Source organism: Phaseolus vulgaris, chromosome 8, assembly GCF_000499845.2.
Source record: "Phaseolus vulgaris cultivar G19833 chromosome 8, P. vulgaris v2.0, whole genome shotgun sequence".
NCBI classification, from domain to species: Eukaryota; Viridiplantae; Streptophyta; class Magnoliopsida; order Fabales; family Fabaceae; genus Phaseolus; species Phaseolus vulgaris.
Window position 1 is genome coordinate 62866710 of NC_023752.2, and position 27499 is coordinate 62894208.

General features: G+C 33.7%; 3 protein-coding genes across 3 annotated transcripts; 1 reads left to right on the forward strand and 2 right to left on the reverse strand.

Moving 5' to 3' along the window:
* Positions 1–1685: 1685 nt before the first annotated feature.
* Positions 1686–7134, reverse strand: LOC137824447 (protein ALTERED PHOSPHATE STARVATION RESPONSE 1-like). The gene is made up of 4 exons (XM_068630095.1): positions 5764–7134; positions 5492–5682; positions 4989–5212; positions 1686–3090 (listed from the first exon to the last, which is right to left on the reverse strand). The coding sequence occupies exons 1-4, from the start codon at positions 6911–6913 to the stop codon at positions 2349–2351; spliced, it is 2307 nt and encodes a 768-aa protein (XP_068486196.1). The 5' UTR covers positions 6914–7134; the 3' UTR covers positions 1686–2348.
* Positions 7135–12414: 5280 nt separating this feature from the next.
* On the reverse strand, positions 12415–17603 carry LOC137824448 (protein ROOT HAIR SPECIFIC 17-like). Its single transcript, XM_068630096.1, has 10 exons — positions 16893–17603; positions 16714–16791; positions 16534–16624; positions 16324–16400; positions 15962–16050; positions 15658–15841; positions 14098–14279; positions 13771–13873; positions 13356–13687; positions 12415–13112 (listed from the first exon to the last, which is right to left on the reverse strand). The coding sequence occupies exons 1-10, from the start codon at positions 17058–17060 to the stop codon at positions 12662–12664; spliced, it is 1755 nt and encodes a 584-aa protein (XP_068486197.1). The 5' UTR covers positions 17061–17603; the 3' UTR covers positions 12415–12661.
* A 3583-nt stretch (positions 17604–21186) lies between these two features.
* Positions 21187–27444, forward strand: LOC137824449 (protein DETOXIFICATION 45, chloroplastic). The gene is given in 16 exon segments (XM_068630098.1): positions 21187–21330; positions 21416–21710; positions 21794–21933; positions 22020–22166; positions 22248–22423; positions 22585–22720; positions 23588–23684; positions 23770–23870; positions 24102–24265; positions 24824–24895; positions 25049–25165; positions 25259–25354; positions 25435–25556; positions 26100–26139; positions 26142–26157; positions 27183–27444. Coding segments are annotated over 15 exon segments (1731 nt in total). The 5' UTR covers positions 21187–21330; positions 21416–21462; the 3' UTR covers positions 27242–27444.
* The last annotated feature ends 55 nt before the right edge of the window (positions 27445–27499 follow it).

The following is a 27499-nucleotide window of genomic DNA, read 5'->3' on the forward strand; positions in this document are numbered from 1 at the left end:
TTTTACCATGATCATTGTATTTTGGAAACTTAATTATTTCTAATTTTTGAAACATGAATTTCTATTATAATAAAGAAACTAAGGCACAAAGAAAATAAAGTATATCAAAGTTAAGCTTTAAGACTTGCTAAGTATAGAGTGGTGAAGAATACTTCATAGTAAGACATGTTACTTAATTAAAAAGGAAAGTTAACTATTTGATTGGTCTTCTTCATTTGTAATAGTTTTTTTTTCTTTAATCAAAACTCATTTGAATTATTCGACTATGATCCATTTTTAAATTGAATTCATCCTAACATATCTCCTGATATCCTTATATTTCAAGTTGAATAGTTTAAGCCATTATTGAATGTGTTATTTATACTTAGAAATGTTTCAGAAAAAATTACAATGTAATTCTTCAATTTTTACATTTTATGATTTATAATATTGGAGGTGATAAAGTCCACAAATGACTCGGTATAATAACTACAAATAAGATTATAATACTCCAATTGAAACTAATTAAAATCTCACAACATTGAATAAAGTATAAATTCTACAAATAATGTTACAAAAAGAAAACAAAGAAAAATACTTTGAATAAAGAAAAGAAAGATGTGTAAGTAACTAAATTATAAACTATCATTATTGTATTTATTGATGGTTTTTTAGGTTTACTCAATCATAATTATTCATTCCTAGGTATTGTGTTTATGAAGAATGTTGTTTTAGCAAAGAGAGATGACTCCTAATTAGAGCATCAAGTATAACTATAAACCGTGGTTTCCAATCTAATTGTGTGTCTTTCTTGATCGGTCGACTTTTCCTCTTATATTGAGTCTTCTTCCATTTCGTTTCCTAGTATTTATTGTGCATTATGACGGCTTTATCCCGCATACCTGTCAATCACCATAATTCTCCTTCCTAATGATAAAGACGATATCTTCATTAATTTCGTCCTTTTGCTATGATTACGGGATCGATCCATGACTTCCTAGATTTTCAACCTCATATAAGTCGGTGAGACTAATAAACTTTTAAAGTCTTCCAAGATTGACCCATGACCTCACAAATGTAATTACCAACTATTTTAAAGTGTAAATAGAGAGAAATGGAATAAAGATATGTGGTTGAAATGTCTTTATAGGAAATTTTGAACACCCATTAGGACCGAGAGAGTCTATAAATAGGACCCGTGTCTTGAGAAATGGTTAAAACACGTACACAATAATTTACAACACCAAACACGCCCCATGCAAAAATTACTAAACTTGTCTTCCACATTTCTTTCATCTTTCTTAACTTTTATACCTAAATAAATATACTTTGTTTAGGTAAGGTGTACCTAAAATAACAAAAGATAATGTTTTTCAGTAAAAGAAATGGAAAAATATTTTCAACAAATTGATAGATTCAGCTCCGCAGATATTAAATTGTAAATAAAATATATATTTAGAAGTAAAAAATTCAACAAATTGCCACTTTCGTAAACTAAATTCTGAGTTCTGGACCCACTTTGTAACAGAACCATGATAAATAAGTATCTCTCTTCTTTGCTGAATGGTTTATCACAAGCAAATTTGGTCATGAACACTGATGGCAATTGCGTAACGGTGTTCTCTTTTCATTCTTTCAAGTTTGAACAAATCTCACCGACTTATTTCAGTTGAGGAACATAAATCTCAAATGGGCTATCAAAAATATTTTATGGTGAATGCTTTTTTATTAAGCCTTCTAATAGATAATATATACAATAATTTAACTTGAAAACGAATATTTTTTTACGAAATGAGCATAATTTTATACAGGAACCAATAAACACCCATGCATTCAGTGACATGCGTCACTCCAGTGGGCAGAGAGAGCTAGCTACGTTCATCGCGCGAACGAGGCCTGTTCCAATTGCGCATCAGTAAAATTCCCCATTGCACAGCTTCACTTTGAACACAGCTTTCTATATACCTGAAACTTCCTCCTTCATCAAACCATATATTTCTGCTATTTTCTAATGTAGAAAGGAAGAAGACAATTCAACTTTAGATGTTAAAACTTGTGGGCTCTCCTGATTTTTGGTTGCTCAAACCTCTATGGCTAGTAAGCGCAACTTCACCTGTAGCCTTACAGCACTGAGTACCCACAAAAAAGCAACTCTGCGCCACACACCTCAAATTTCTCTTTCTGTTGTCTGACTACAAATTCACCTGTCCCATCCCAGCATCTAAAGCACCAACGCATCTCTCAGCATGATAATGAGAAGTCAAACCCAATTCCTCTTCCCAAGGCTCTGCTGTAAAGAAGAGTTAGTAGAAGGAGAGCAGCATGTCTCTATTCTCGGCAAATGGCAAAGATATGATTCCAACTACACCCTATGAAACTCTCTCACGATTTCGGGCGGCACTTTCTTCCTCACTCCGTTGCAGTAACTCATCATAAGCTCTCACAGATTCGTCAGTAAATCTCTCCATGGCCTCGAAAATGCGCTGCAAACTAGCCTGTAGGCTACTGCTTTTGTCACTCTGATAAATGATATTCTCAGAAACTGAGAGACCTTTACCTTCCCCAGATAGCAGAACCACCTTTCGCTCTAACGCTTGAATTTGCTTCTGCAGCTTCTGGTCATCTCTATCTATATTTCTCACTTTTCTCTCAAGATCCTTGTTCTGATTCACCTGCCTATGCATTTCTAGCTTATCTTGTTCCCATATCTGAAGCACACTCATCGTAAATACATGCATGGACTCAACTACTTCCTTCTCAGATATTCTATCCAAAGCCTGGGACCACTGATTGCATATTACAAATATTTGCGGAGCCCCAATCCTACCAGGTGAAAAGGGGACTATGCCATCAGGTGTTTCTTCAGGTTCATATAGGAGACATTTCAGCAGCCAATTGTTCAATGCTCTAACATAACCTTTCTGGGCACTTATCCAGCCAGAAAACTGGAAGGTCCAATTGATGAGCTCTTGTTCAAGTTGCTTGGTTGCTTGAAGATGACTGTCACCACTCTTTATCCTGGATCCAACGGAACCCAGTATTCTGGCTTCTCTAATAGCTTCACACTGATTATGATGGCATTCAAGCATGGATTTCCACATTCTGGTCAACCTGAAAATAAGAATGTCATATTGCATCGTACAAACACGGAATGTTATGCACAGGCATCCTATAAATCCTCGGATGATAATTACATCACTCTGAGAAAAGGCAAAATGTGTATCCCATACATACTATGTATGAATGGATATCTCACATGCATGTCTTATTGAAAAGAACATGTATAAAATGTCAGCTACTTCAAAAGAAAAAAAGAGAGAATTAATTCAAGACACAAACTTGAAAAGAGAAAAAAGAGGCATGGGCGACAACATCACAACTTGTGTGCAACCAAAAACTGGATGTAGAAACACCTAATACTGAATTCAAGTGATCAATCCTCTAGAACAAGGACAGACAGGGTATGTATATTTTAAGGTTTACAGGTTCCTATTGCAGATTGTGGAGTAATAATTTTTAAGAAAAACTCTTGGGAGGTTGCATCATTTCCTTGTAAAGGGGGGGTTATTCCTCTAGATGACAGCTCAAGCACAAAATGATCTAATAATAGGTCAGATGAGCCACCAAATTATATACATTATGGTTGGAAAATATAAGCATGCATAAGAATAAATGGCAAGATTTGTCAAAATTATCAGAAAAGGTCTTAGAAGATGAACAGTATTTGGGCTATCAGCAGATTGCAGGTGGCTTGGTTGAATTTCCTCGGGATATTCATTTCACCGTGGCTATCAAAGAATTATGAGGAACCATGCATCAACATTTCATATGGGTTAAAATATAGAGGGTATGAAGCCGATGGAATGGAACCTCAATAATCAATATCCCTTTCATTAAATACTTAGTGAATGTTTTACGGGACATATTTAGTTCAGTTATTGGAAACATATACATAAAGCTAAAAGTTGAAAGTACCACTGAACAAGCCTGAAAATTCAAGATTATTCATTATACAATGAGAACAAATTCTTAACTTTTACCCCTTTAGACATGGTTGCCTTGCCTGCATTGTTTTACTTTGACTACAGAATACTGACACTACCAGCTGACAGGTCTTCAGGTTTCCACGCGATAATAAACGGATCAAATTTTGTACAGAGAACACATAACTTGACCCTAAACTTTTTTCAAATATTTTCAAAAAATCAACATGGGTTCATTTAGTTCATTAATCATATACAGTGTTATGCAAATGAGCAAAATTGTATTTTGTAAAAACAAATTGTCTTATTTTTAAAGGGGTAAACAAGTCTTTTATTGTAATTGACTTATAGTAACTAAAGATTAGCAAAAGTTGCAAAATAAAACATGAGTGTACCGTACCATAAAGGTTCATCAGATTTGTAGATTAGAAATCTATTACCAGAATCAATCACTACTATAGAGTGGTTTCGATCGGGTTGAACCCGATCAAGCTAAAAACATGAACCAAATTCAATTGGTTTGGATTCTTGAAATAATTGGACTGGTCTAAACCAATCAACACCCCTAGTTTGGATAATTGAGTTGGATTATAATTGATGTGTAAAAAACAATTCATGATCTATCTATGATCCATGGAAATGTATTGTAGAAGTCCAATCCATCCATGACCCGTTTAATTAAAACAAATTCAACCCATCCATTTAAAAGGGTGCTATATTTAAAAAAAAAGGTATGGTTAATAATTGAAACTTGCAAGATTGTTATGGGTGGATCACCTAGTGGTAAATAGGCAGTAGAGTAGAGAAGACATTGGCTTTCAAACCTAATAGGAAGAAACACTTGTTCCAATTTCAATAACTTAATAATCCAATGTATTGCAGAACACGGGGAGATGGAAGGCTTGGATTGGATTATAGATATGGGCTTGTTTTGCCATCCACGCATATGTAGCCCACCATCATGAACAGAATGATATTTAGAACTTGAACAAATAACCAGAACGGTAAGTTTTTAGCATCACATACCCTTGAATCAATTCCTTCAGCAGTGGCCACAGTTCTTCATCCCTTATCTTATTTATAGTCACAGAAATCTTATCAACAACCTGAATTGCCATTCTTATTTTTGTGGACAGGCTCCTAATCAGAGTTCGAGTCGCATCAACTTTATGAAAATCAGCACCCCTGTCATCCATACGCTTCAGCTTGCGACACTTCCTATCATGGATGACCCGCATCTTTTCCTCAGCCTGCAAACAAATGAACGTTGGAAAACCTCTATGCAAACACGGGTTAACAGTGTTTTTTCACTTGTGGAATCTAGAATTAGTCCGAAGTTTATTTTTCTCAAATTATTAGCACGGATTGTACTAGGACACACAAGAAGCGAAGCGAATGCAGCAGGATTAAACCGCCTTAACATTGAAATTTTTCTAAACGGGCAAAGAATTAAATGGTTTAAAAGTGAAACAAAAACCAAGGGAACGAGATTAGCGACTTTGCGATACAAGACTGAGTGACTGACATACCTTAACTTCATTATAGAGTTTCTTCTCCCAAAGTAGGAGCTTATGCAGTGTTGAGGAAAGATTGCGTGCTCCACTAGTTAGATCAACATCAAGACCCGTGTTTGAGGCGGATTCGGCATCTTTAGAAGTAGAAGGTAGGGAGGAAATAAGAGACAGCGAGGGAGAAACAACTTGTAACATCTTGGAAGAAGCTGGAACAACAAGAGTTGCGAAATGTGAACGATGTGAGAGAATAAAGAGAAATGGGCAGAGCAAAAGTTACCCGAACTCACCTTGATACGCGGCGTGCTTTCGATTGTGGGGAAGCTTGCCCACCTCAAGGATCTTGGAGATTAGGGCACCGGAATCAGAAGCCCTCTGAAAGAGATCCTGAATCTCTTTAGCAACCTCAAGGGGATTCCGGGAACCAGGTCGGCGGCTGCGGAATGCGGCGTGGTCCTTGGGCTTGTTGCTGCCATCATTATCAGCATCAACCACTTTCTTATCGACGACGTGCACTTCATACTCCACCTCACCTTCATCCTCCTCCTCGTCCTCTTCCTCCTCATCGTGGAGGTGGTTGTGGTGGGGGGGTGTTGGTTCGGGCTTAGCGTCGACAAGCTTCTGATCCCCGTGAACTTTCTTCACGACTTCGTGGTGGTATTCCTCGTCTTCCAAATCGGGGATCCCCTCCTCCTCCCGCAGCTCCCTGGAGTCGCGGCTGGGAGTGTAGTGAGCTTGAGGATAGTACTTCTCGTCGGAGTTATCGAAGAAGTTGAGGAAGTCCCAGGTGGAGGCCCGGGGAGGGGAGGGCGGCGGTGGAGGGGGCTTGGAGACGGGATTTCGCTGGGGTTGCGGTGGCGGTTGGGAAGATCCGATGTAGGGAGGAGCTGAATAGGGATCGTAGGCGTAGGGATAGGAAGAGGGATAAGGATAGAACGAGGAAGAAGACTCTCCAACGTAGGCCGTTTGGGGACTGAGTGGCCTCTGCTCGTAGTGAATTGAAGGCGCGGCTTTGTTCTTCATGTAATTGATGTGAAGGTGGTGGTGATCCGGCGGGTGGGAATTGTCGTAGAAAGCGGGGAGACGAATGGGGGAGGATTGGGGGGAATGGTGGAGCGAGTCGAGATCATCGGATTCGGAGTGGAAGTGGAGGTGGGAGCCGCCGGAATCGGAGTGGGAGGGAGAAGGGTGCTTGGAGAGTTGGTGGGTTTTGTGAGGCGGAGAGGGAGACGGAGAGGGAGAAGAAGGAGCAGGTCTCATGGCGTCGTGGTGGATGAAGGAGTGAAGGGAGTTACCAATTGCCTTGAGGGAGTTGATGTAGGCTATGTGAGCGGCGGCGAGAGCGTAGCGCTGGTGGATTGCTTCGTCGAGAAAAACACAGCGATCTCTGCACAGAGCCACTGCAGGTAGATCGTCGAGCTTGGAGCTGGCACAACCCATAATTAGGGTTTAGGAATTGCAGAGAAAAATGGAGATAGGAAGAAGAAGAAGAAGAAGAAGAAGAAGAAGTGGTAACAGAGTGAGTGCCCCCACCAAAACAAAAACAACGAGTTCATGAATAAGGGAATCTTTTGCCAGCAAGGACTTCCTCGTCCGTTTCTACCATTTTTCAGTTTCTCTCTTCTTCACCCACTCAAACCATGCTTTTTCCTCTCTCTTTCTCTTTTTATTTATTTATTATTTATTTAATAACTCTTTTTATTTATTTATTAACTATTTTACACAAATACTGCAACAAACCTTCAAAATCATAATTTCAATTACTCCAAATATAAAACATTTTAAATAATTTGTTTATTCCTTCATTATTATATAAAATCCACACGCACACCAAAGACCATTCTCTTTCTAATTACTTGCTATTTCGTCTACGCAAAATATAAAGACTTTTAATAGAAATAAAATAAACGGTTGGTCAACAAAATTAATATATAGTTATCTTGTTTATGTAATATAATTAATATTTTTCGTTTTTAATGTTAAACTAATCTAAATTAATTAATGATAGGACCGAAATAAAATATAAAAAGACAGTGGTTTAAAAGTATTAAATGTTTTTGTGAGGTCTAGTCAAATTTGCAGGTTTATTGAAAAATATACATAAGAAAATGAACAGCAAAAGATCAAATTGTGTACTTGAAAGGATAATTATTAATTATTGAGTGGTATTGTTGATTTGTTGAAATTAAAAAGAAAACAAATATAGCACACGATCTAACCAATAATAGGGTTAATTTTAAAAGGGGAAAAAAAGACCAATGTTTGTTTGAAATAGAGTTTTTAATTAGGGTTCGTACTTGGTGAAGCATCCGAGAAAGGTATTAGCAGATAATTAATATTGCACCAAACCACACTCAACTCCCAAAACTAATTCCTTAAACAGAAAAAAAAACATTAACAACAATTTATTATTTTAATATTTTTTATATTATTTAATTACAAATTTATTTTTATTATATATATTTATTTCTAAATTCATTACATAAAATTTTTATACAAGTTTAAGATCGTCAAATCAACATTTTCCAAGAAAAAAAACTCTTCATCTTCTCGTCTGAATCATTTGTTGCTGAATTCGTAAGTTACTTGAAAAAAGGAACCTATTTCCATTGCAATTAATTTGTATTAAAGGGTATTTAAGAATTTGTTTGTTTTGGTGTGGTTGGGTTTTGTATAAGTGAGGTCACCCTCTCAAATGTAGATTGTCATCTTAATGCTTAATTAAGTGTGTTAACCCAAAGCAAAGACTTCTATGTTTTGATAGTTGTGCAAGTTTTTTAACCATTGCTTAAGAATCCATTTATGGTCAAGTTATTTTGAATACAAGATAAAATTATGTTAAAAGGTATCTTTAATGAAATAAATTTGTAGTTTTTTAAGCTTTTTTATTTCATTTATTTGTTATATCAATATTTTTAAATTAAAAATTGGTGTTTTTTAAAAACAACTTTGTATTGCCACGTATATTTTATATAGGTGTAATTTTAGTTGTTTACAATATTTTAGTGACTTTTTTAATCATTATGGTAAGAAATATATTGACATTTTTATAATTAAGTGTGAGAGAATAGTTAATTAAAAATTATAATTAAAATTATAAATTAACAATGATTAATTTTAAAATTGTTATCGAAAAATAAAATTGATGATGATTAATCTTAAAATTATTGTCATTAAAAATAAATGATGACAATTAGATTAAAAATGATTTTATTTTAAACTCAAAATTGTTTTATTTGTATTGTCTTTTTTATTTTTCGAAGGTTGTTTTTGTAATATTATGTCTTTGTCATTATTGTTTAGCATTGTGGTGCTGTTATTTTTTGCCCATTATTGTTCGTGATATTATCATTGTTGTTCTATCTATTATTGCTATTGGCCTTCTTTTTGCAATTGTCCTTGAGATTAATAAATTAAATTTGGTATAATTATCATTTTGATCCCTATACTTATGGTCAATATTCAATTTACTACAGTAGTTTTAAAAAATATCAATTTTGTCCCAAAGTTTTTAAAACAATATGCAATTTGGTCCCTTTTGTTAAATTTTCACCAACTACGTTAACTTCTAATGATGTGGCACACAATGTGGGATAGTTGTGCATAGGTGGAGTTCACGTGTTAAGTCCATGTGTTATCCACCTAAGAACCATAAGTTTTTCCCCCTCTTCATTACCTTATAACAATCATGTGCCCCCGCACCGTCGACGCAACCCTCCATCGATCCCGATCTTCGCCTCCTCCATCGCACGCACATCCTCTGTCCAACTCCTTTGTTATGATGAAATGTCTTGAAATGTTGGTGGAAGTTCCTCATTGTTGTGAAGAGAAAATGAGTGAAAAATCATGTCGGTCATAGTGAAATCACTTAAATGTTCTTATTTTTACTAAATGGTTATCTGCATTTGAAGTGAAGATCAAGATGGTGGTTTGGTGTTGGTGATGGATTGCGACTTGGTAGATATCATAGGTAATAAGGGAGTGAAGTGTAAAAACAACAACATAGATTTAAATTAAATATTAAAAGAGTAAAATTTATATTTATATTTAAATAAAATATTAAATAATTTAACAATTTTATTTATGTGAAATATATGTGCCATGTAAAATATTTTTCAATAAATTATAATTTGTCTATACAAAAAAAAATTAATCGTCTTTGATTTAATTTAATTTTAACAACAGTTTTAATTTAAATAAGTTTATTTCTCCATTATTTTCACTTCAAATTCATTAAATCAATTCCATCTTCAAATCAAAAGAAACTTTAAGCTTAATTCTCCTCGTGACCAAAGAGTAACCCATTGTAGGGACAAGAGAATCATAACCTTCTCCAAGATAAAATAATACACACACGTGTGTATATATACATGTATGTATATTAACGTATAACAATAACACTAGTAATACCCTTAAGAAAAATTATACGAGTTTTATACTCATTTAGTTACAAATTATTATATACAATAAATTTATTAACTTTTATGATTATTATTTCGTATCTATAATATATTTAATACACACAAAAATGTGTAATGTTTTTTTCATTTAGTACGTTAAAAGATTGTTGTAACAGTTTTAATGTTCATTTTAGTTTGACTAGTCTTTTATATTTTATTTTGAACAATATTTAAGGAAAACTATTATTTATCCTTAGTTATAATCAGAGTATTTGATATTTGGAAGACATTTTGTAAATAATAATATAATTTTGTAGTTGTTATTTTGATTTTTTTGAGAATGTGAAATTAAATAATGAGGCTATTGATTTGATTTGAAAGTGGGTGGTCCAAAGAAAGGAATGATTATGCTTATAAAGTATTTTTGCAATATGGTACCTCTAATAATCCAATCATTTATTTTTATCATTATTCACTTTTTCATTGGAGACCTTTCTTTTTCTTGCATTTACCAATCATACCCAAATCCCTGTTTACCTAATTATTGCTACAGTTCCACTTTTGTTTTCTCTATTTTCCATTATTCACCAATAAACTCACCGCATTAATTGCTACCTCTTTTTTTGGTACGATAAGAATAAAGAAAAAATTACACTTATAATTTATGTCCAAATTATCCCTTCTTTATGCCTAACCAATACATAAATAATACTAAATCTTAAATTCTAGAAATATTGTTTTTACTATGCAAGATAATCACGTAATTAAGTATGAAACACGTACAAACTAATTATAAACACAAAAATCATATATATCGGCGATCTTTCGATATATGCTTTTATTAATAGACGTTTGATTGTTCTATAACTTATATAAAAAATCTATAAATCAATTTCAAGATGTATGTGTACCTGTATGGATATTGGGACTGAGTAATGTTGATCCACGTCGATACACGATGTTTACCTCATTCTTGGCTGTCCTATTTTTCAAGTTTTATTTTCTCTTCGCGTGCCCCGGCCGGTGGAGGTACATGTGATTGCACTCCGACGCTCAAGTCAACGATGGTGTTCAATGAGAATTCTCTGATATTATGAAAAACGTACATTTTCCCCATTTCAGAAGTCCCTTTAGTAGGTTGACTTAGGCCTTGACCATGTGGGCCAAACAACTAATGACTAGAGACATGCTTAGTGGTCTCTGGGTCGTGCTTGATGGTTTCCTAAAATCCAGAGAGTGTTCCAGAGGACGTGCTTGACTTATTCAGCGAAAGTTATAACTGCTCGTTTCACGTGTAACCATGCTCTTTATTTAATTAAGTCATTTAACGTAAACCTTTCGGTCGTCTGATGTCGACCGGTAGAATATGTTTTGTTGTGATTATCTGCAAATTTACTTTAAAAATAAAATTGTTATATAATACAAAGTTATGTATGGGCAAAAATGTCAATAGTAAAGCAAAGTGAGTCCAACATTTTTCATAGTGAATTATAAGGCCAGCATAAGAGAAAAGGGGGGTAAAGAGAGGATGGAAGAAGAGGGGGAATATGCAATGGAGTAGGCCTACCAACCTTTTTAGAATCAGAAATGAGAAATGAGAGAGCCACTCACCTCAACTCATCATAATGTTGTTATAGGAATGTGGAAAAGTTATAACAGAGAGAGAGAGAAAGGGTTCCACTAGGAGTTGGACCCTTCCAAATTAATTGCAAATCAATATACACACATTATGCTCTCAATCACCATCACACACCCACTTTTCTTATTTCCCTTTTTTCACCTTTTTCTTCCAATCCTATTTATTTATGGAAAATATACTTGTATATAATTCTTAATATAAGAATTATAATGTACTTGTATAAAAAAAATTTGGAGTTTTTATTGCATCTCACTACTCATTCTTTCACTTCATACCATTCTCTTTAAATCTTTTAAATAGGTTTTCGATTATGCTTACAATTATGACTTAAGGAAACCCTATTATTATCACCATTGTTTTTCTTCATTCCCTTGCCTTTTCACTTTTTGGTTGGTCGGTTGGAAAAGAGAGAAGAGAGGTTAACTTTCCAGGAATCACGTGCAAAGCACATGCAATGATCTTTAATTATTTAAACCAAATTATTAAATTTATTTTATATATTCTTTTACCAAAATGATTTTTTTAACAAACCAAATAATTTTATTATTTTGAGTTAATATTTAATTCTATTATTGTTTGTCATTTTGTCTTTAATGGTTCAAACATTCTTTATTTACCTTCTCTCCATTTATTTAATTTTCATCTTTTTACATCATTCAGCGAAAAAATAAGATATTTCTCCTATTTGATTTCACGAAGAAGACAAAAAACAAATGTAATACTTAAATCGATGTTTTTTGTATTTCCTACTAGATATTCTTACCATTTTTGTATTTCACATATTACTTTTGTGATTTGTTTTACATTTATATCACTAACATTATTTTGAAGAGAAGTGTATATATACTTGTATGATTTAGTTGTTTGATCACTAACAGAAAGAAGGGACAAAATGTACATGAAAACAAAAGAATGGCTTGTGAAGTTCTCCCGTAAGTTTCAGTTATAGAAGCTTCAAACTCTAAAAATAGTCTATACAACTGCTACAGTTTACATTTTTGAACGAAACCTGAATATGTACTAAACATTAATTTTCCAATACCTTCCATGTAAAAATGTCTCAAGTTATCTGTGGAAGCAGACAACAATCACTGGAAAAGCAGGGAAAAGTTGTTGATAACAGAGTTAGATATGGAATTTAATCTTTATCTAATCAGAGAAGAATTCTTGCAATTCAGCTTGATCCGCACTAATTAGAAGAGGAAATGAATCAAGTTTAGTTTCTTTCAGCCTACTCTGTTTCTTACTGTGCAAACATTCTCCCTCGGACCACTCCACCTCTTCCTCTGTAAACTGCTCTTCAGCCCAGTTTTTTGTCTTATTGCTTTCGTAGTTATCAGGTGTTTGATTCTGGGGATAGGAAATTCCCCCAGTTTCTACCCCTGACTCCGATGATGAGTTTTGACATATGCAAGATGATGGATTCTCGTGAAACTCACCACTGCCAGGTCTCAACTCATTTGGTTCTCCAATAAAGCCTACCTGGAAAGTTCGAACTCGAGAGGCAAATTCCTCCCATGTCATACTATTTTTCTTCATGAATAACTGGTTCAACTTCTTTGCATTTGGGCGGATGGTGGGTTTATGACCAAAGTATCTCCTGCAACAGAGAAAATGAGTATGCTTAGGTAAAAAAACTTACTTTATCAGCATCAAGAAATATCGAAATATCATAATTGCTTTGGATGGTCAATTACTTTGGAAGATAGTAGCTATGTATTAAGTTTGTAGTTCAAATCTTTTAAATTTAAAATGCTTCTGTACCAACTAAGCAACTTTTCTACTTCCAGGTACAGCTAGTGTTACAGAAAAAATTAATCACGGCACTAAAGATGTAGCTTACCTTCTTCCAGCTAAAATTTTGGCCATGTTGCCGTTGTTGTTTGTAACAAAAACGTCACTGTCGTCACAAACTATGAAATCTAGTGCAGCCATGCGAGAAGAAAATGGCACAAATTGTGCCAACTCCTCCTTGGTAGCTAAGGTCTCCTTTGAATGGAAGTTTGGAAAAAGAGCTTTGAGGGGAGCTAACGTTTTCTCACCTCCATATATTTCGCCAGATGCCACGTACAAGTCAATGTCACTTCCAAAACCAAGTGCTCTTAGCATAAGACCAACTTCCTCTGGGGTGAGTGGACATCTTCCATGTCTTCGAACTTTGTCAGGATTGCTTGCCTATTGTTCATTTCCAAATATATCAGTTTTCATATATGCTAAAAGATGTGGAGCTGATTTCTCAGATGCTACTAAAACCTTACATGTAGATTTTTCCACCGTTTCCTAATTTCACCAAGTTCTTTTTGTTCCTTTTCTCCCCCGCCATAATAGCAACCAGAGAATGCAAGCATATCTGGTTCAAATCTGTGATAAAACATAAGTTTAAATCAAAGTTGACATTGAACTTTGATAAGAAAAATTAAAAGATCGGACGTCTCAAGTACAAAATGTGAGTTAATTTTTACAAGAATATATGATCACAAATTCTGACCGCCATATCTGTTCCACGCGGCAAATTGCATTTCAGGGACTAAATGCAAAGGAGAGAAACCGGGGAATAAAGCTCGGCTAAAATTAATAAATTTTACCTCAAATGTAGAGCAATGAAATGCTTGTTTTTCATTCTCATCCGCTCAACCAACAAACGACCCATCCCCTGAATGGAATCCGTAAATTTGAGAGCATGATAATTAACCCTGCATCTAAGCTTTTGTAGATCTTCATCCAACGTATTAGCAAGTCTATAGTCAAACTTAGTTAGCCGAACAGCCTGCGTGTATCCACCATGTAAATGTCATTCATGGAATCAAGGACAACACCGTAACTTACGTATTACATTAATTGAAAATTAGCAATTGTCATAGTGGTAGCTTTGAAAAAAGAATTAAAAAAAGGAATATTTCCCATACACTTTTCACTAATTTTCACTAAATAAACACTGCTCACTAACTACGATGATTTTATTTATGTTATTTCATTGAAAATAATGAACAATACATAATCTTTTCAGAGTAACACAATCAGTTGCTTTTTGTTTTTTTTTTTATATAAATTTTTAGGAAATAAATGTATCAAATGTATCAATTCTTCATTTATTTTCTTATTCCTGTATGTTTAATAATTTTTTTTGTTGCAATTATACGTAAGTATGTCAAATGCCATATGTATTTTCAATTAATTTGCATCTATATAGTCGATAAAAAAAAACTCACTTAAAAACCTTTCAGTACACCCTATCTTCAAAAGTAACATCATTCTCAACACTTATTCTTTTAAAGTTCTACTATAATTTTTTAATAAATTATGCATGCTTTTATAATATTATTTTTTCTTTAATCAAAACTAATATCATTTTTATATTTGTAAATAAAATATTTTCCTCTTGAATATTTTTGAATTTGTATGTTTGTATATGAATTTAAAAAGAATCTGTCCAATGTCCCTTTTCAGGATAATTTACTATTTTTGTTCCACGGTAAAAGTCACGCAACATTCAGTACAGCAGTCCGCATGTTTAAATGAAATTATTTTTAAATATATTTATTTACATCTCTCTGATTATTTTTCAAAAAAGGCAATTAGTTTCCAATATTATATATATATATATATATATAATCAACCAAACATGCACTAGTTGATAATAAAAAATAATAATAATTGAGGCAAATCATACAACATCAAAATAGAAAACTACTTTGTCCCCGGAAATTTTATTGACGAAAAGAAACCAAGATTTCAGTTTTTAAGAGAAAAAGTTCCCAAAACTAGCAACTTGAAAAATTTATACTATTGAATGTGTATATGAAGTTATAAATTTAACAGACTATGTTCCATAAAAGAAGCGTATAAATAACATAAAGAGCAAAAACAAAAGAGCATACAACATCAGATGACTAGCTAGTTAGGCTCAAAACAGGGGAGGAAAAACGATGACAGTACATTAATGATGGATGAGAGATGTTTGAATCACAAATACAATAATGGCAAATTATACTTTTGACACAATTTAGGGAAAAAAATATTTGATACAGACTGGTTTACATCATAAGAGTAAAACTTAAATGCCAGATTTTAATTGGAGAAAGGCGTGCAAATAATTTTGATGAAGATATACAGCTGTTAACTGAAGATTTTAAAACAAGACTTACTCGCTTCCTGACCAGCATGGGTAAAACACGATCCTCGTAGCACTTGGGGGTGCATTTCCTTGGAACACGAAGCGTATATGGAGCCACGAACTTCCCGTCCAAATTCGGAAGGTATTTTACAACGCTCACGTCATTCCGCAGAAATGTTATAAACCAGTCTGTATCAAATAGTTCAGAAAAGTTGCTGCAAAAATAGCACTTAGTCCATTGCAAATTAAGAGGTGAAAAGACGATTAATTTTGCTCACTATCACACACGATGAAGAGATGAGTGATAGAAGTGCAAGTGCAACGCAAAGACAGACCTGGTGTCTTTCCAGAAAGATGCATGATCCAACTCTGGAACGACAAGTGTAGCATTCATAAGATATGCAGCCACGACAGCATCGATTATCTGCAGCCACAAGCAGCATTTGAACACCACCAAGTGGCTCGATTCAGTATATCCTCAAACCACTCGTGAAACTGGGCAGCCCAGACAAAACCCGTTTATCAAACCATTCATGGTCATGCAATAGTGATGGTTGCATGCAGAAAGGAGTGAATCGAATGCGTTTTCCTCTTTGAATTTTTATTTGATTAAAAGGAGTGCATATGAAGTGATATTAAGACAACCCTAAACATAATATTGCACTCTAGTTGTTAGTTGGTGAAGGAGCTTGCCTACCCCTGTTCTCTGTTGATTTAAACCTCCACTAGTGGCAATTAACAGGTACCGATCTGGATCAGTTTTCACATTAGCCTCTGCAAGTGCAAGAAATACGTATTTTCGCAGTCAAATTGCACGTCCATCGAAACACGAATGAACAAGTTTTGTTTAACTTGAACTACAAAAGCAAATGCATAAATTGGTTGCGGTGATAGGGATTGGCTTTACTTGCGAAATTGTCACCGGAGTTACTGCAACCAGAGAAAAGGCGTGACTGCGTTGAACTCCATAAATCATGACTGCAACTTCCTCCACTCGCCTTCCAAGTCCAAACAGCACAGAAATTAAAAAAAAAAACAGAGTAAAATGAAAATGCAAAAATGGAGTTCGGTTTCATATATAGCTTACCGGAACACCGAACACGGAATCCTGATGAGCATCCAGTAGTGATCGGACTTGGACGTTATTGTGAGCGTGAGGCGGAGTCTAACACAGAGCAGCATGGAGCGCAAGGAAGAAAGGAGGATTGAATTTAGTGGAAGAAGAAAAGAAGAGAGCAGTGAAACAGAGTGCGGTTCTGCATTTACCGGCGAGGGAACGAACACAGAGAATAGGGCGAAGAGCAGGAGAAGGGAAGCGGAGATGGCGGAAATGAGAGTGCGGTGGGGGAAGCGACTTCGGAGGACGCTGGCAATGAGGAGTCCAATGATTCTGGATTTGTCTGCGCGCGTTGTGAGATGCTTTTTTCTTTCCATCACACCAGAATTTTCGAACTCAATGCGGCGGTGCTATTTGTTGGCCGGAGGAGGAGGAAGAAGAAGCGCGTTTGCAGGAACGACGCCGTTTCTCCCGTTTTCCATTTTGTGACCTTTTCTTGTGTTTGCTCTGAAGAATAGAAGGAAGAAGTTAGAGAGGAGAAGAGGACCTTTGAACAAAAAAACAACGCCTACTTTCTCTCTCTTCTACCTCCCAACAAATCAAATTTCACTCTCTCACACCAAATCACAATTTCTATCACCAAATCGCAATTTCAATCTCCATTTCGATTCTGATTTCGTGCGTATCAAGTTTGTTGGATGCCTCACTCACTCTACCCAATCAACCCACCTAAATTAAGAATTCAGAGTCTGTTAGATTAAAACTGTTTCATTGTTTGTTACAACTCTCAACTCTCTTATGCCTTTCTTCAACACTTTCTTCCTTTTCTCTACCCATACCTTTCTACCTCACCATTGTTAGAGACTACTACTTCTAATTTACGTAGCACACTCACACGAACAGAAAATTCCCACGGACACATACACAAAAAAAATACACATAATAATGTAAGATACTATATGTAATTATATATTTACGAATTATATAAATTAATAATAAAGATTGAGTAGTATTTTTTCTGATGTATGTTGCTTCCCGAACACAGATACTACAGACACAAACACGACAAGAAGATACAAATAACAATGTAAGATACAGATATACGAATCTATATATTATATAAATTGATAATAAAGATTTATCTGCACAAGTATGTTCCATTTTATTTTAGCAAAAAGATATTTTTCATCACTGATTTAAAAATTTTCGTTCCTTATTTTTATAATCATAACTAAAATTTATACAATGTATTTGAGTTTTTAGAAAATTAATGTATTTTTCATTTTTAAAATTACGTTAAAACAGACTGAAATTGTCAAAAATTCAACAATTTTTTTTTAAATTATACACTTTACCGATACGTATACTACAAATGTCATATAAATATTAGTCTCGGATACATATATTTATATATTTATGCTAACACTTATTTTCTTCTGTAATATGACCACTGAAAAGAAACTGGTTTCTTAACGTATACGTGGCCATTGCCAACACGTAACAACCACTTATATTGATTGATGAACATTTAAGGCACATATTATTCTTTCTGAACCCTAACTTTATTAGTTACTACTTATTTTTGAAATCCCATAAAAAAATTTGGTCGCTCTTCATATGCGTTTCATTTTTCTTTACCAAACAAAAATTGGAGACAAAATCTTTAACAAAAAAGGAGTTGAAGAAGAAGCTATCATATCTATGGAAAATAAAATGGAACGAGTGAAAAGTGATAACAAAAGGAGAAAGATGAAAATATTATTATATTTCTAATTTTTTAGTGGATACTGTGTATTGTGTAAATTGTATTTATAATTAGATATTTCTTTTTACAACAACTAAAAGCATATTTAAATTTAATTTTAACTATTAGTAAAATACATGTTTCATATTTATTTATGTCGTATAAACAATTTCTCACAAATTTTCCCCCTCTCTAAAGCTTTAAATATTTGAATTCATTTTTAATAATAGTAGAACAATAATCTTTTAGTTGTATACTATAAAACAAATCGAAAGATACGATGGCTTTTCTTATTTTTTTTAAAATTTAATGTTATATTATACGTTTTGAAAGCAACGAACAAAAGTAATAGCTTCATTTCTATTTTAAAATACACGATTCTAAAAAAAATACATGATTAATAGAAATAGTAATGTTTATAACTAATTCATGAAATACACTAAAATATGGTAAAAAAAAATTAGTCAACCTAACCGCAAGTCATGCGTTTAATTTTTTCCCATCTCTTAGGAAGATATTTTGATAAATAAACCGTTATTTACTAAAAAACAGGTTATACCAAACCTGGGCTTAGTATAGACCTTTTTTAAAAGTGGTAATTTTTTTTAAATATTTATAATATCAATTTAATGCTTTTGAACAATTTTTTTTATAATATCTTTATTTAAAAGAAAAACATCTTTACTTTGATTTTTTATTGTCATTTCAGAGTTGAAGAACCAAACAATTAAAGATTATAAATCAAATTTTATCATAACAAACACATTAAATAAGTGTTTATCATATAGACACTTATTTGTAAACTCTAAACTAAAGAGAAAGCATAATTAAATTGATTTTATATATAAATTGAAAACTAGTTTCATAAGCTATTTTGAAGATATTATTGAAATAAGATGAAAAAAATTTATCAATACCTACTCTTTTTGAAATATATTAATTTTATTTTTATATTAATGTTTTATTTTATTTATTTTGTAATTTTGTAAATATTAAAACAGTTATATGGAGACTTTGAAGTAACAGTTTTGAATTTAATTTTTTGAAAATATATCTATTTTCTCAGTTTTCACGGTTTTTTCTTAATTTGAAATTTTAGGATTTTGATTACCTTTTTTCTCTCTTTGCTATTTATGATTTTATCTCTCTTATTCTTTCTCAAATATCTTAGAACCAATAAGATAACTCTCATGATCTCTATGTGTCTCATGTACATACTCTTAACATAGTCTTTCATTTCACACATTTCTTTTTTGTCCCAATGTACATTTCTAAGCACAACACACACTCCTCATAATCCACTTTCTTATTTCTCTCTCTCTCTCTCTCTCTCTCTCCATATCACTTCCATCCGATAAAAAGAGATATCCGATAAAAAAATATTCATTCTTCAGGACAATATCCAGAATAAGAGCACACACCCCAAGTTAGTCTTTTGCTTAATTGTTAATGTTTCTCGTTTTTATTTCTTTAAATCTGCTTTTCATTTTCGTACAATGAAGACATAAGAGGAAGAAAATAGAGAATCATAATATCCCAAATTGTTACTTAAATACATAACATTCAGATTTTTACACATGTTATCTTGATGTCATTGTTGATTGTTGATTTGGATGTCGACGAGGAGGACATACGCGTTAGGAAAATAATTAGAAAATATTTTTTTTAGAATTTGCTAATGGAGTTTCTCATCTTATTCTTTTTTTTATTATTATTATATTCTTTTTTTTTTAGTTTTATATCAAGTCAAAATTAGTATTTTACCTTCTAACTTAATTATTAAAATTTTATGTTGAAACTAATAGATGATGAGAAAAAATTGTTTCTATCTTATTTTTACTTTTAGCGACATTTAATATTTATAAGATACTAATACATACATAATATACATATATTAATAATAATAATAAAAGTAAAGAAAATGCTGATACACACGAAAAAACTAACAATGAAGTGAGATTTGCACTATTTGCACTAAAAACTATGTGCTGTAATGATTTTTTTTCTTGATAGGTCAGTTATTGAGCTAACAGAATTTTGGTTCAACTTATACCCACCACTTCCTCCAGACCTGAATTTGCATGCAGTAGACAAAGTTGTTTTTTTGAAGAGTGTTTCCACTAATAAAGAGTAAAAGTTAATTTTACAAATTCTCTCTTCTACTATGTGAATTTTTATGTCATAAAATAAATACAAATAAATTATTTCAAATCCATCCTAATTACAGAATTTATTTTAATTAACCTACATTGTCAACTATTAAATTTGATGATTTATAGTTATCAACACAAAATATTATTATTGATTAAAAGCAAATAACAAAAATAAAAATAAATAAAATTTATATAAATAATGATAAAAAGTGTTACAATATTTTCTAGAACAATATGTATTTAAAATTATCTGTGAAACTTGAACGTCACATTAATTTTTTAAAAATTTAAATTTATTGTATAAACTTATCCTATGATTAAAAAATAAGGATAGATCCGATTTCCATCATATTAGTATCCGTGTTTGTATAGATAACTTTAATAACTTCATGTTCATATATTAGATAAATAAATTATTGATATTTTCACCACTTATAAACCTATAATATTTTCCGTAAACAATTAAAAAAATCATAATATATTAATAGTAAACTATAATTTTAGAAAACTGAGAAAAAATAAATCTATGATTAAAAATTGATTGAATTTATAAAAGAAGAAGAAAATGCATTGATGGGATTGGCGTGTAGCCCTGAAAATGTTTAAAACGTCCGAGGGATCTAGAAAGATGTGCAGAGAGAGATAATGTGAGTGTTTGTGTAGTGCAAAAGGCCATACACAGCGGTGAGAGAGAGCGACAGAGAGGTTTTCTGGCGGCGTTACCTATACATTCTGTGGGTCGCATTGCAGGTTTTCATGGAGTTTTATAATTTTATAATCATTATTTATTAATTAATTGAGATGCGTTGAACTGAATTTTCTGGATTTGAATTAGGTGCAGGTGGTGGTGGTGGCGGTACGGTGGCGGTGACGGTGACGGTCATGGAAGCAATCCATTTCACTTCCTCTTCTTCAGTCTCTCAACACCAGGGCTTTTCCAGAAGAAGACCCTTCCTATTCAAGCGCAACCATATCTGTTACGGTTATTGCCCTCGCTTTCTGCGCCAATCGCAAAGCCTCTCATCGCCGCTCATAACGCTTCGCGCCAAATCCTCTTCCCTCCCTCACTTCACCTCCGAACACCAACACGCCGACGAGGATCATCAGCTTCACCCCAATCCCTCCTCCGTGTAAGTTCGCTCTTCTTTTCCTCTCCATGCATGCTCCTTCTTCAACAACAAACGCCATAATTGCATCTTCAATTCCTTCGCAGTGAGTTGCCACTCGTTCAAAATGAAAAACCCTATGTGGATGTCAAACGAGAGCTTCTGTTGCTGGCTGTGCCTGCGCTTGCCGGTCAGGCAATTGACCCCTTGTCTCAGCTGATGGAAACCGCCTACATTGGTCGACTCGGTTTGCACCTTTCCCTCCCAATTCCTATTCCACTACTTTTTCATCACCCCCCTTCTGTGTTATGTTATCTATTATTGCTTTCTCAGGCACCGTCGAATTGGCTTCTGCCGGCGTTTCCGTATCCATCTTCAACATCATTTCTAAGCTTTTTAACATTCCCCTTCTAAGCGTCGCCACCTCCTTTGTTGCCGAGGACATGGCCAAGGCTGCCTCTACTCAACATTCTGATTCAGGTTGATTCTATTTTACCTCTCCAACTTTATCAGTGTATTCATTCACTCACATCATTGTCTAATGCGTTAATTTCACAACAGATCAGGGTGCTCCAGAAAATACTGGCAACGGTAAACCTTTGAAAACAGTTCCCCAGAGAAAACAGCTATCCTCTGTCTCCACTGCTTTGCTATTAGCACTCGGGCTTGGCATTTTTGAGGCTCTGGCTCTGTACCTGGGAGCTGGAGCGTTTCTACATTTAATCGGTCTGCCAACGGTATGTTTTCAGCTCAACACACACTCCACCGTATCATTGACTCCAGTTTATGCATTTATTTATTGTACGCAGTTAAACTTGGGATACATTTTGTAGTGCTTATTACTATTGTCAAAGCATGTGAGTTATAATCTCCTTTTTGAATAATTTTTTTTCAACAGCAAAATCCAACTTTTGCTCCTGCACGACAATTTCTCTCTTTAAGAGCTGTTGGTGCTCCCGCAGTTGTACTTTCTTTGGCTCTTCAAGGCATTTTCCGTGGTTTTAAGGATACAAAAACTCCTGTTATATGTCTAGGCAAGTGATTGACACCTCAAGTTTGTGTTTCTTTGTTAATTTCACCTTTTCAATACTGTTTTATATTTTTTTTGCTGTCTATTGTACTTTTCTGCATGTACTCTGATACCTTTTGAAGGATGATATTATACTTGCAAATTCATGAATACATTATTATGAACATTATTTTAACTTGCTCAAATAAATTACTGAAAATTAAATTTCCCATCACTGCGTCCATCTCTTGCTTCGCCAATAATCTCCTTCAATATTTGACATTGTCTTAGCCTTTTGATGGCCTTTCTCATGGTCATGATTCCTGAGAAATTGATTAATTTGAATTTTCTCATGAGCTCCGTGCTTACGGTCAGTATTGTGGCCTTACTATCTGCTGTTTTCTATTGCAAATGCCTTGCGTGTGGTTTTAAGGAGTGACAAGAAAAAGATATTTTCTATCAAATGAGAGGTTAATGACAATCTATTGGGAAAGTTGGCCGCTAATAGTGAATTGTTTGTAAATGATTGGAACCATGATTTGACAAGATGTCAACACTATGTTCGATTGAATTACAGCATGTTTGTTTAGATCACAGAACTCCATCTAAATTAATGCATTAAGTTCACCTAGTGATGCTAACAGAAGTTATGCTTACAGCTTTTAAACTGGATATTGCTCTTGCTGTTTTGTTAAGGATAATTCCCCCAACATTTATCAGGGTACATGCAACTGTAATTAGTAAACAAAATTATCACTGTAATTTAATCTTGAAAATTAAGTTTAGATTTTGATACCTTAAGTGTTCTTCTTTGTTTTATGTTCTTTCAAAATTTAAAATATTTTTCATTATACTGTTGTAAGTTTGTGCTAATTTCTCTATGAAATTGCAGGCATTGGCAACTTTTCATCTGTCTTCTTATGTCCCTTACTCATGTATTACTTTCGGTTGGGTGTAACTGGTGCAGCCATTTCCACAGTTATCTCTCAGTAATTCCTTTTCAAAAACATTATTTTTTCCTTCTATTTCTTGATTGGGTTTAATCCTAATTATGATGGAATTTTAATACCGCAGATATATTGGGACCGTGTTGATGATCTGGTTTCTGAATGAACGAGCTGAGTTACTACCTCCAAAGTTGGGAAACCTGCAATTTGGCAGTTATATTAAATCTGGTGAGGATTTGTCTATTTCTTGCTTGTCTCTGTTTCATTATTATGTGTTACTAAACCCTGAGATGAAAGAACGTGTTTCACCTTTTTCTTAAAATGATTTTATATTCCTCAAACGGTGGTTTAACTATAATGGCAGGGGCACATTTCTTGTTTGTGTTTTACTCTGTATATTATTTAGCTTTCTGTTAGGTTAATTTAGTTGTTTTAGTTTTGATCTGTGGGCTGCCACAGGTGGTTTCCTTCTTGGAAGAACACTTGCTGTTCTTTCAACCATCACATTGGGGACATCAATGGCTGCTCGACATGGTCCAGTAGCTATGGCTGCACATCAGATATGTATGCAAGTGTGGTTGGCCGTTTCCCTTCTTACAGATGCGTTGGCTACATCTGGTCAGGTAAATGAATCATTTTAACATTTTTTTCCTTGTAGTACGACTTCTTAAATTTCTTTTGATCCAGTAATAATACTATGCTGTCTTGCAATGAATCAAGTTAAGCCAACAGAGCTAGACTATAATGAAACAAATTAAGCCAACATAATTCTGCTGTAGTCATAACTCTTGCCCTTTGTTTGTAGAGAGAGGAAATAATATTCTGGATGAAAATAAGTTTCTAGAGTGGAAATAGATGAAAAATTTAAGGTGTTTGATTGATGAGAAGAGATAGAGAGAGTAGAAATAGGTAAGAAATAGTACAGTGGGTCTTAACATTTTTTAAAATGATTTATTTTCTTTTCCTCTCCGGCCAAGCACCCAATGTTATTTTCATCCTCTCTACCAAATGGGGTGTTAATTAGACAGCTTTTGCTGAACTTCTTGGGAAAATTTTCAGTTTGTTTGACTTTGACACCTTTTTACATTTTAAAGTCTTCAATTATGTTAAATTCAATACTGTCTTCTTGTTGTATATGCCCTTTTTTCTTATACTTTTATGTTTTGTATTATTATTTATAGGCCCTTATTGCAAGTTCTGTATCCAAACATGAATACAAAGTTGTGAAGGAGATTACGAGTTTTGTATTAAGGGTAAGCGTTAATTATTTTTTACCCATTGAGTTTTGAGCCGTTAATGGCTTTCATTCATTAGTTGTTTTCAGATTTTTGTTGAGCTATAGTTTTTTAACTATGTCATACAAGGAGGTTTTATGAATTATCTGAGAACCTGTTATGACTTTCCAGATTGGACTGGTAATGGGTATTTGCTTGACTGCAATTCTGGGTGCATCGTTTGGTTCTCTAGCTACCATTTTTACTCAGGACTCTGAAGTCTTGCAGGTGGTCAGATCATTAGTGTTGGTAAGTATGTTGCTGCTGATTGATTTGTCAGTATTTGTTTGCATTTGTCTGTGTCTGCCTAGTAATTCCACTGTTATCTATGATTGTTGCTAGTTTGTCAGTGTTTCTCAACCATTTAATGCACTGGCATATATTTTTGACGGTCTCCATTATGGTGTTTCTGATTTCCGATATGCTGCTTTCTCCATGGTAAGTCTGAATTTGTTATGATGTATCTTTTGTGGTACATATGCTTCTTGTGGTTAACCTTTTTGGTAATTGCTTCGTAGATGTTTGTGGGAGCAGTCTCTTCTGCATTTTTGTTGTTTGCACCTCCACTTTTTGGCCTCCAGGGCGTATGGCTGGGCTTAGTTCTCTTCATGGCTCTTCGTGCAGTAGCTGGCGCTGTCAGGTAAAATGGCACATTAATCTGTATGTGTATGTTGGGAAAAAATGTTGCATAATGTTTCTATCTTGTTAAAATAAAAATAGTTTGCTCACTCTTTGTAGATGTCTAGATGGCTACTTTAATTTTCACAGTACTATGTATCCTTCTTTGATTATAATATTTTCCAATAAATCTTGGGCTAACGATAATAACCCATGGATCTAATGATATATATATGAAAGAAGTATGCATGATTGAGCATACTATACTATTATAGTTTCATTGTGGAATAGCGTATAAGTGACGTGGCTTTAATATCATTAGTTAAATTGCTGTTTGAAAATCAGTGTCTAAAGTTCACATTTTTACATGGCTTATTATATCTTCAGGTGAAATTCTGAAGTGTTTGCTGACAGTATGAAATAGAGTAATTGAGTGTATCAACCTGTCCTTTCAGTCGATTTACTGATGCTATGTAGTGTGGCTCTTCTATTGAATTGTCTGGTTGTGCTTTCAATTTTTTTTCCTTTTTGGTTGAATCGTTTGTGCTTTTTTGTACATTTTCAGATGTCTCTCAAAGAATGGTCCTTGGTGGTTTCTACACAGGGATTTACAAATTGTAGAGGTTAGTGTCTATTTCTACAATTCCCAACATGTATTTTCTTTTTGATCGAGTGAAATATAGTTAAAATCATTGCAGGGGTTTATTTTTTCTGTAATTATGAAAATAATATTGTTTTTATTTGTACCTTTTCGGCCTTTGGTTTTGTTTATCTCTTGAATTTTTTTTCCTTGATGGAGTGTATTAAATGTTAGTGCAACAAGGTGTGAGCAAGCTAGTATTGTTTTCGGGATCTAAGTTGGGGACTACATCGTACCACAAGTTGTGCGGTTCAAGATTATTGGATCTAGCTTACAAAGTTATGAGAAGTTGCAGAGGTTGAAGGGTATACACACAGGGTTTAAGATGGTCGCATGAAATAGAAGTGTTTTAGGCAATAGGCTTGATTTGCGATTACAATGTGACCAGAAAATATTTTGGTGGTGGAAGTTGGGGATTTTAAGACCAATGGTGCTCTTTATTGCAATACTAATGAATACTCAAGAAAATAATATTATCAATAGTTAATTGAAAAAAATCTCCCTTTTCACTTTTTTTTAATTACATACCTTCTCTTTTCACTCTTTTTTAATTACATACCTTCTCTTTTCACTCATTTCATATTTATTTTCTACTCCATTTATTTCTTTTGTCTCTATCAAATAGAGAGCTTTAGTTAATCTTCATTTTAAATGTTTCAAGATGACTTTTGATCTGATTGAAAATGATTTTGACAGTAAATTGCAAAGTGTACGAGGATGTCGATATAGCCTATTGTTCCGTTTCATAATGTCACCGGAAAGAGCAAAAGATAATATTAGACAGCATGATCATGGCAGTAAGCCCATTTATGAAGAGTTAAATTTTGCTTCTTAGTGAGTTTATTGGTGAACTACGACTTTCTTCATAGCTTTACTCAGATATTGAGGAAAACAGATTGTAATTTATAATTTGATCTTTTTAGATTAATATTTTGTGATATTTTTATCTTAACATTCTGGATGGATATTCATTCTACTTTATCTTAATATTGTAACTCATGTTTGCAGGTGGTCTCATAAGTCTTAACATGGAGGATATGGATGACACACTGGATGTGACATTTTGAAGACGAATTTCTCCGTAGGTTATTATATTGAGATGTTAACATATAAAGGGATTTTCCGCTGTACCCGTGTAGAGAATAGGTAGTTTAAGAAGCACTATGTATGTTATCGCAATGAAATTAGTCATATATAGATACGAGAACTCTCTGTTGAGTACAGTTTTCGCAGTCATTGTTTACCGTGTAAAGGAAAATGGTTCAGTTCAGTATTTTCCACTGCCAAACCCAAAAACGCATGCAAGGTACATCTTTATTTTTGTC